The sequence below is a fragment of the Procambarus clarkii genome, chromosome 43, assembly GCF_040958095.1.
Source record: "Procambarus clarkii isolate CNS0578487 chromosome 43, FALCON_Pclarkii_2.0, whole genome shotgun sequence".
NCBI lineage: Eukaryota > Metazoa > Arthropoda > Malacostraca > Decapoda > Cambaridae > Procambarus > Procambarus clarkii.
This window is the reverse complement of record NC_091192.1, coordinates 19,741,327-19,751,819: the sequence shown is the minus strand read 5'-3', so window position 1 is coordinate 19,751,819 and position 10,493 is coordinate 19,741,327. Positions and strand designations below refer to the sequence as shown.

At 44.1% G+C, this 10,493-nt stretch overlaps 1 protein-coding gene across 1 annotated transcript in view; it reads right to left on the bottom strand.

The window, feature by feature from the left end:
• Positions 1-6,340: 6,340 nt before the first annotated feature.
• The window catches only part of LOC138373671 (uncharacterized), an 11,745-nt gene continuing 7,592 nt past the window's right edge, over positions 6,341-10,493 (bottom strand). Inside the window, exon 2 of the mRNA XM_069340019.1 lies at positions 6,341-7,028. Within this exon, the coding sequence (XP_069196120.1) occupies positions 6,341-7,028 (688 nt within the window). The remainder of the gene's footprint in view (positions 7,029-10,493) is intronic.

Sequence of the window (10,493 nt, the reverse complement as noted above, 5' to 3'; positions counted from 1 at the left end):
GGCCACTACTCTGGTGGGTCAAGGGCCACTGAACTGATGGTCTAAGGCCACTGCTCTGGTGGTCAAGGGCCACTACTCTGGTGGGTCAAGGGCCACTACTCTGGTGGTCAAGGGCCACTGAACTGGTGGTCTAAGGTTGGGAATGTAGTTATAGATAAGAGGGCGCCAAATGAGGCTGTTAGCGTCGCCCTCTCATCCATATAGTCGTGAAGAATTAACCAGACACAAGAAAACAAGTTCAGGTACTTTCGGAGCTCCAAAATTAACATTCCTACAACCAATGTTTATTGGACTGTAGTTTATTCCAGCAGCTAAAGAATCATTTACAACACAATATCCGATTAGATCTTAAGTGCTATGTTCTATTCTTCTCGTCACTTACGATGCGACAAAGGCTGATAGGTCGAAGGTTAGTGCATAACACGACCAGTACATAAGAGAAATATTGAAAAAATATTCATCTAATAACATTCGTAAACACTTGCGAAACCTGTACATCTTTTCTTAATCAGAGTGGCGTTGTTTACAAAATGACTACGGGTTTCGAAGGCTTATTGTTTTAAGCCATCTCGTATAGTGCTTCGGAGCTTATAAACTGTATAACAAATGTAAACAAAGCTGCCATGAATTAATGGGGGGGGGGAAGATGTAAAGGTTTCGTAAGAGGTTGGCGTGAATGTTTGATAAATCGGGGCCCCAGGTCTGCACTCATCTCCAGTAGGGAAGCGACCCGAGTGAATGTCATTGTTCCAGCGTCCTTCACTCTAGAGACATGATGAGACATTTTGACAGGTTGGATAACAAGAACCTTTCACACTAGAGATGCTATACCGATGATGATACTTTTCAAAACGCTTGTGCTATCTAGAGTGGAATACTGCTGCACAATGACAGCACCTTTCAAAGCTGGAGAAATTGCTGACCTGGAGAGCGTGCAGAGATCCTTTACTGCTAAAATCCACTCAGTAAAACATCTAAATTACTGGGACCGACTAAAGAGCCTAAATCTGTACTCCCTTGAGCGCAGGCGGGAGAGATACATAATAATTTACACGTGGAAAATAGTAGAGGGGTTGGTCCCAAACCTGCACACAGAAATAACACCACATGAGATCAGAAGGCATGGCAGGATGTGCAGAATACCCCCGTTGAAGAGCAGAGGTGCAACAGGTACTCTGAGAGAGAACTCTATCAACATCAGAGGCCCGAGACTGTTCAACACGCTTCCACTACACATAAGGGACATAACTGGCCGACCCCTCACAGTGTTCAAGAGAGAACTATCAACATCAGAGGCCCGAGACTGTTCAACACGCTTCCACTACACATAAGGGACATAACTGGCCGACCCCTCACAGTGTTCAAGAGAGAACTATCAACATCAGAGGCCCGAGACTGTTCAACACGCTTCCACTACACATAAGGGGCATAACTGGCCGACCCCTCACAGTGTTCAAGAGAGAACTATCAACATCAGAGGCCCGAGACTGTTCAACACGCTTCCACTATACATAAGGGACATAACTGGCCGACCCCTCACAGTGTTCAAGAGAGAACTATCAACATCAGAGGCCCCGAGACTGTTCAACACGCTTCCACTACACATAAGGGACATAACTGGCCGACCCCTCACAGTGTTCAAGAGAGAACTATCAACATCAGAGGCCCGAGACTGTTCAACACGCTTCCACTATACATAAGGGACATAACTGGCCGACCCCTCACAGTGTTCAAGAGAGAACTATCAACATCAGAGGCCCGAGACTGTTCAACACGCTTCCACTACACATAAGGGACATAACTGGCCGACCCCTCACAGTGTTCAAGAGAGAACTTCACAAACACCTCCAAAGGATACCTGATCAACCAGGCTGTGACTCATACATCAGGCTGCGAGCAGCCGCGTCCAACAGCCTAATTGACCAGTCCAGCAACGAGGAGGCCTAGTCGACGACCGGGCCACGGGGTCGCTGAGCCCCGGAATCACCTCAGGATACAAGATACTACAAATAAACAGACCATCATTACCGGCACGAACTTGAGGTTGGTAAAGCTTGGAGTATCCCATAACTTTGGTAAACCCTCTCCCTCAGTTCTTCCCTTCCCTTCCTCTGCCTTTCTCTCCCTCCTTCCCTCTGCCCTTCCCTCCCTTCGCCTGCCCTTCCTCCCTAACCTACACCGGCAAACTTCTTGATCTGCCCTAGTCCAATCTCGTCAATAAAAATTGAGATCCAGTCTACAAATTGAGGAGAAACGACCCTGGGCAAGATAATGCTACCCAACTGCCCTCCCCTACGACCGGAAAGCCCACGCTATAAATCTGGAAATCCCGCCCGTGCGCCCTCTCGCGCCAGAGGCCACTTCCGCGCCCACCATCCATCAATAGTCATCAGCTGGGTTTCGAGTGGATGTTGACGTCGCTGGAAATCCTCGAACGCAGTCCAAGAAAACATATCTTACTCGGCAAGGACGGAGCCGGGGGAAACAATGGTTGTTATACCTGAGTTACAGATACCAAGCAACGAGGAGAGGTCAGACGAGATGGAGAGAAGACAGGGGATATGAGAGAGAGAGAGAGAGAGAGAGAGAGAGAGAGAGAGAGAGAGAGAGAGAGAGAGAGAGAGAGAGAGAGAGAGAGAGAGAGAGAGAGAGAGAGAGAGACAGACAGACAGACAGACAGACAGACAGACAGACAGACAGACAGACAGACAGACAGACAGACAGACAGACAGACAGACAGACAGACAAATACAAAGAATTACAGAGATTTAGGAAGAAAATGTGAAACAAGAACAAAAAAATAATAAGAAACAAAGGAGGAACTATGAAGACAAGAGAGTAATGAATGGTGAAGAGACACAAAGAAAGGACACAGACAGAAGACAAAACTAACAATGAACATAAAAAGAAGAAACTGAGAGAATAGTGATAACAGAATCGTAGAGATCAAAATAGAATACAAAATCATCTAAATAGAAGAGGATGAAGGAGGGAGGAGGAGGAGGAGGAGGAGGAGGAGGATAATGAGAAACCGGGGGAAGGAAAAGACAGGAGAGAAGAGGAGGAGAAGTGGGTGAAAGGAACAGAGGAGCAAGATAAAGAGAAATACGAGTAGAAATCGACAGATAAAATAGGGAATAGGATAATAAGGACACATGTTGAGATCGGAGGAAGAGACATACTTGAGAAGAGGGTAAGAGAGGTGAGAGGAGAAAGGAAGAGAGGGGGGAGAAAAGAGTGATGAAAAGGGGGCTGGATAAGGAAAAACATGTTTGTTATTTCCTGGGTGAGTCCTTTGACGAGGAGGGGGGAGGGGGGGGCGGGGATACTAGGAAATACCCCCTCTCAAACCATACCCCACACCCCCCCCCCCCCTCTCACCTTCATTACCTCCTAACTGAAGCCTGGGTTGAGCTCTGGCTCTCTGGTCCCGCCTCTCAACTGTCAATCAACAGGTGTACAGGTTCCTGAGCCTACTGGGCTCTATCATATCTACACTTGAAACTGTGCATGGAGTCAGCCTCCACCACATTGCTTCCTAATGCATTCCATTTGTCAACCACTCTGACACTAAAAAAGTTCTTTCTAATATCTCTGTGGCTCATTTGGGCACTCAGTTTCCACCTGTGTCCCCTTGTGCGTGTTCCCCTTGTGTTAAATAGCCTATCTTTATCAACCCTGTCGATTCCCTTGAGAATCTTGAATGTGGTGATCATGTCCCCCCTAACTCTTCTGTCTTCCAACGAAGTGATGTTCAATTCCCGTAGTCTCTCCTCGTAGCTCATACCTCTCAGCTCGGGTACTAGTCTGGTGGCAAACCTTTGAACCTTTTCCAGTTTAGTCTTATGCTTGACTAGATATGGACTCCATGCTGGAGCCGCATACTCCAGGATTGGTCTGACATATGTGGTATATAATGTTCTGAAAGATTCCTTACACAGGTTTCTTTAGGCCGTTCTTATGTTAGCCAACCTGGCATATGCTGCTGCTGTTATCCTCTTGATATGAGCTTCAGGGGACAGGTCTGGCGTGATATCAACCCCCAGGTCTTTCTCTCTCTCGGACTCTTGAAGTATTTCATCTCCCAAGTGATACCTTGTATCTGGTCTCCTGCTCCCTACTCCTATCTTCATTACATTACATTTGCTTGGGTTAAACTCTAACAACTGTGTGTATGTGTGTGTGTGTGTGTGTGTGTGTGTGTGTGTGTGTGTGTGTGTGTGTGTGTGTGTGTGTGTGTGTGTGTGTGTGTGTGTGTGTGTGTGTGTGTGCGTGTGCGTCTGTGTTATACATTTACATACACACTGGCTAACATTATTCTTTTAACATTTTATCTACAAATTTACAAATCCACAAGACTAATCAGTAAGAACAATATTTAACTTCTAAAATCCTTCTTCTGTCGTTGGTCTCAACTGTTAAATATAATTCTCTATAATTCTCTTAAAACTTGAGTTTCTAATTCCATTTTATAACATGGATTTAATGTATAATTTCTATATTTGTATCTCTTTTTTTCTTCTTATAAAACCATGTATTATCCTTCAACACTTTGGTGTTGAAGGGGGACATATATCTTATATTTCTTTTATATTAGTAAATCAGAGGTCTGGTGGCTATTGCCTCCACTCAAGCTATTGTTTATTTCTGCGATAAATCCTGTTTGATAAAATTTATGTTTATAAATGCTGTCGATACTTCAATAACTCTGTCTTGGATGGGGCTGATTTTGGAGAGAGAGAGAGAGAGAGAGAGAGAGAGAGAGAGAGAGAGAGAGAGAGAGAGAGAGAGAGAGAGAGAGAGAGAGAGAGAGAGAGAGAGAGAGAGAGAGAGAGAAAGAGAGAGAGAGAGAGAGTCAGTCAGTCGTACTTCCATCTAAATCCACTTCAACATTGGTCGAAAGTAAAAGTGGATGAGATTCAAATCCAGTTTTACAACTTACCGTAGACTAGTCGCTCTGTCTAATCTGTTTCACGGTAACTTCAATATGTAAACCTGTTAATTTGACCGGTTTACAGTCACTCTGTAAACTAGCCAAATTAACTGGGTTTCATTTGATCGGGTTCTCTATCGCAGTGCCACAATGGTCCACAAAACCAAATGTATTCAAACGACCTCCAAATGCAAAACACAATCAATACATGACCTATCCGTCATGACCTTATCTATCCGCCATGACCTTATCTATCCCTCATGAACTTATCTATCCTTCATGACCTTATCTATCCGTCATGACCTTATCTATCCTTCATGACCTTATCTATCCCCTCATGAACTTATCTATCCTTCATGACCTTATCTATCCGTCATGACCTTATCTATCCTTCATGACCTTATCTATCCCCTCATGAACTTATCTATCCTTCATGACCTTATCTATCCTTCATGACCTTATCTATCCTTCACGACCTTATCTATCCTTCATGAACTTATCTATCCTTCATGACCTTATCTGTCCCTCATAACCTTATCTATCTCTCATGACCTTATCTATCCTTCATGACCTTATCTATCCCTCATGACCTTATCTATCCTTCATGACCTTATCTATCCCTCATGAACTTATCTATCCTTCCTGACCTTATCTATCCTTCATGACCTTATCTATCCTTCATGACCTTATCTATCCTTCCTGACCTTATCTATCCTTCACGACCTTATCTATCCTTCATGAACTTATCTATCCTTCATGACCTTATCTGTCCCTCATGACCTTATCTATCTCTCATGACCTTATCTATCCTTCATGACCTTATTTATCCCTCATGACCTTATCTATCCTTCATGACCTTATCTGTCCCTCATGACCTTATCTATCTCTCATGACCTTATCTATCCTTCATGACCTTATCTGTCCCTCATGACCTTATCTATCTCTCATGACCTTATCTATCCTTCATGACCTTATCTATCCTTCATGACCTTATCTATCCTTCATGACCTTATCTATCCTTCATGACCTTATCTATCCCTTATGACCTTATCTATCCTTCATGATCTTATCTACTACTAACCGTCCATGGCTCCCACAAACCGTCAATCGCTCCCGTCTATCCCTCAATTATCCCCCGTCCAAAGCTCCGAGGCCTACCGGCCGTGCAATCTAGATAATCGAAGGCAAATCCTTCCTCAAGGACGACTACCTTTGAAGGAAAGGAGTGGGGGAGGGAGGCAGGGAAGGGAAGAGGATGATGATAGCAAAGTTGATAAGAAGAGGTGGAAGTGGGAAGGAGGGGTTGAGGAGGAAGAGGGAGAGAGGTAGGAGCCATGTAGGCGGTAGATAAGATTACTCAGGCCGGCGGGGAACACCGGAGAGAGGAGATTGCTCCCCAAATTGGGTTTAGCCGAAGTCAGGCCCATCCAAGAGGCAGAGCTGGCAGCGCTGTGTAGCCCCCTGCTGCTGCTGCTGCTGCTGCTGCTGGGGGCTGGCAATGCTGTATAGTCCCCTCCTCCTGCTGCTGCTGCTGGGGTTGGCAATGCTGTGTAGTCCCCTGCTGCTGCTGCTGCTGCTGGGGGCTGCTGGGGGCTGGCAATGCTGTGTAGTCCCCTGCTGCTGCTGCTGCTGGGGTTGGCAATGCTGCGTAGTCCCCTGCTGCTGCTGCTGCTGGGGTTGGCAATGCTGTGTAGTCCCCTGCTGCTGCTGCTGCTGCTGCTGCTGGGGGCTGGCAATGCTGTGTAGTCCCCTGCTGCTGCTGCTGCTGGGGTTGGCAATGCTGCGTAGTCCCCTGCTGCTTCTGCTGCTGCTGCTGCTGGGGTTGGCAATGCTGTGTAGTCCCCTGCTGCTGCTGCTGCTGCTGCTGCTGCTGGGGGCTGCTGGGGGCTGGCAATGCTGTGTAGTCCCCTGCTGCTGCTGCTGCTGGGGTTGGCAATGCTGCGTAGTCCCCTGCTGCTGCTGCTGCTGCTGCTGGGGTTGGCAATGCTGCGTAGTCCCCTGCTGCTGCTGCTGCAGCTGCTGGGGGCTGGCAGCGCTGTGTAGTCCCCTGCTGCCGCTGCTGCTGCTGCTGCCGCTGCTGCTGCTGCTGCCGCTGCTGGGGCTGGCAATGCTGTATAGTCCCCTGCTGCTGCTGGGGGCTGCCTCCTAGCGACGGTTCACCTACTGCTACTGCCTCCTAGCGAGGGGTTCACCTACTGCCGCTGCTCCAGTGCGACGACTCCCCTGCTAGTGTTTGCAGGTGATGGTTCCCCTGAGAGCCACCTGGCGGCAGCGGTCCATATTTAAGTGAGTCGTGGCTCACACCTTACCTGCCGGAAGGGAGAGAGAGAAGCGTCACTCACGCTATTGAGTTTGCATTAATGTGGGGCACAGGTGTATGTGTGTGTGTGGGGGGGGGGGGGGATGGTGTAGGGGGGGGGGAGGAAATGGGGGGTGGGGTGTTTGTGTGTGTGTTTTTGTGACTTTTATTCGGTTAACTCTCACAAAAACAAACATTTTTTTATCACAAACAGATTTTTAAAACCACAGATTAAAGTTCGTGTCTTGTTGCTTTTTACTCCATCTACTTACCTGATTTTACATAGAAAACGAGTTTCCTCCCATTCCCATTGCCCCATCCTAGTGTCTATCCACTCTCTATCCGCTTTATCGACGCTCAGCAGTAATTTGGATGTGTGGATCATGTCCCCCCCTTACTATTTCTTCAACTGACATTTGGTTCAACTCTCTTTAAAACTCTGGGATATAAAGTCCTGTATCAAACGTGATTATTTTATCGATTCATATTTAGCGGTTAGGGAGATGTGGGGGGGGGGGGTCCCTTGCTGGTGCTTTAAACTCCAGCATTGCTTACCTTGAGGTTACCTTGAGGTTACCTTGAGGTTACCTTGAGGTTACCTTGAGGTTACCTTGAGGTTACCTTGAAGTGCTTCCGGGGCTTAGCGTCCCCGCGGCCCGGTCGTCGACCAGGCCTCCTCCTGCTTGAACAAACTATATGTAGCTTACGGAAAGTACGTATAACGAGTCATGCTGCCACAATCCACAGAAAGAATCACATTGTAACAATCAGAATTAAAAGTCTCGTAACAATCAGAATAAAAGTCTCATTGTAACAATCAGAATAAAAGTCTCATTGTAACAATCAGAATAAAAGTCTCATTGTAACAATCAGAATAAAAGTCTCATTGTAACAATCAGAATATAAGTCTCATTGTAACAATCAGAATATAAGTCTCATTGTAACAATCAGAATAAAAGTCTCATTGTAACAATCAGAATATAAGTCTCATTGTAACAATCAGAATATAAGTCTCATTGTAACAATCAGAATAAAAGTCTCATTGTAACAATCAGAATATAAGTCTCATTGTAACAATCAGATTAAAAGTCTCATTGTAACAATCAGAATAAAAGTCTCATTGTAACAATCAGAATAAAAGTCTCATTGTAACAATCAGAATTAAAAGTCTCGTAACAATCAGAATAAAAGTCTCATTGTAACAATCAGAATAAAAGTCTCATTGTAACAATCAGAATAAAAGTCTCATTGTAACAATCAGAATAAAAGTCTCATTGTAACAATCAGAATAAAAGTATCATTGTAACAATCAGAATAAAAGTCTCATTGTAACAATCAGAATATAAGTCTCATTGTAACAATCAGAATAAAAGTCTCATTTTAACAATCAGATTAAAAGGCTCACTGTAACAATCCACCTAAGGAACGACCATCACACAAAAGGCCATTTAAACGACGTAAACATTACAGAATAATTACAGACAATTCAGAACCAGCTTAATGTTAACGTGTCAGAAACGGAAAAAGATATCAATAATTCAATATAATTCCGTATAATTACCACAACGCAAGCGGGGCCACAAAATACGATATCGTAATCCGACAATAAGTTAAAATCATCAAAGCGGAGACAGATCAACAAAGAAAAATAATGAATAATAATGTATAATTCAGTATAATTTGGCGTCGTATAAGTGTAGAGAGATTTGTATAAAATATTCATTTATTTCCAAGTAATTGGGGGAATTACTTCGAGATAAACTAGGCAATTTCCTTTAAATGTTTTTGTAGGTTATTAAACAAATTATTGTGGCTGTTGTTGTTGTTGTTTAAGATTCGCTACCTGGGACAAATAGTTCCAAGTAGCACGGTCTATGGTGATCCCCCGTAGTAAGTCTTATTGAGGCGTATTTTCAATCCTATTACGAACACCGGTATACAAGCGTATAACAGGGGGTCGTTTGAGATAAATGTGTTAGAATGTAGACCACAGTTGAGTCATCCTGTGAGTTAATGAGTATGAAAATCTATGTTTCTGGTTATTTCACTAATTGTTCACTAATTTCCCAGTTGCATCTGTAACCTAGACGTAGTTTATATAACCGAACTGCTATTTTCAGTTCATATTTCATGTGGATTCCTTTCGGGGTATTTAACCCTGTTTAATTTGGTGGCTTGAAGATGTTATATTGAAGAGGGATTACATTTCTCTCCTTCTGCTACTATATATATATATATATATATATATATATATATATATATATATATATATATATATATATATATATATATATATATATATATATATATATATGTCGTACCTAGTAGCCAGAACGCACTTCTCAGCCTACTATGCAAGGCCCGATTTGCCTAATAAGCCAAGTTTTCATGAATTAATTGTTTTTCGACTACCTAACCAACCTAACCTAACCTAACCTACCTTTTTCGGCTACCTAACCTAACCTAACCTATAAAGATAGGTTAGGTAGGGTTGGTAGGGTTGGTTAGGTTCGGTCATATATCTACATTAATTTTAACTCCAATAAAAAAAAATTGACCTCATACATAATGAAATGGGTAGATTTATCATTACATAAGAAAAAAATTAAAGAAAATATATTAATTCAGGAAAACTTGGCTTATTAGGCAAATCGGGCCTTGCATAGTAGGCCGAGAAGTGCGTTCTGGCTACTTGGTACGACATATATATATATATGTATATATACCAGAGGGGGGGGGGGGAGAATATAACGCCCCTCCCTCTTGTGTATATGCATCATTGCTATTAATTAATACCAGTCAGAACTCGCAAAATCTGTGTACAGTAATAGAGTGGAAGTGCATTTGTGTATCAGCTGACCAATTAGGAATTAAGTGGCTTCCGGTATAACACACATTCATTATGCACGTGCACACGCACACACACACACAGGGAGGTCTGGTAGCCTGGTGGATAGCGCGCAGGACTCGTAATTCTGTGGCGCGGGTTCGATTCCCGCACCAGGCAGAAACAAATGGGCAAAGTTTCTTTCACCCTGAATGCTCCTGTTACCTAGCAGTAAATAGGTACCTGGGAGTTAGTCAGCTGTCACGGGCTGCTTCCTAGGGTGTGTGTGTGTGTGGTGTGGAGGGAAAAAAAAACAGTAGTTAGTAAACAGTTGATTAACAGTTGAGAGGCGGGCCGAAAGAGCAAAGCTCAACCCCCGCAAACACAAAGTCATAGTTATAAGAGTCCAGGTTCGATTCCCGGTCGAGACAGAA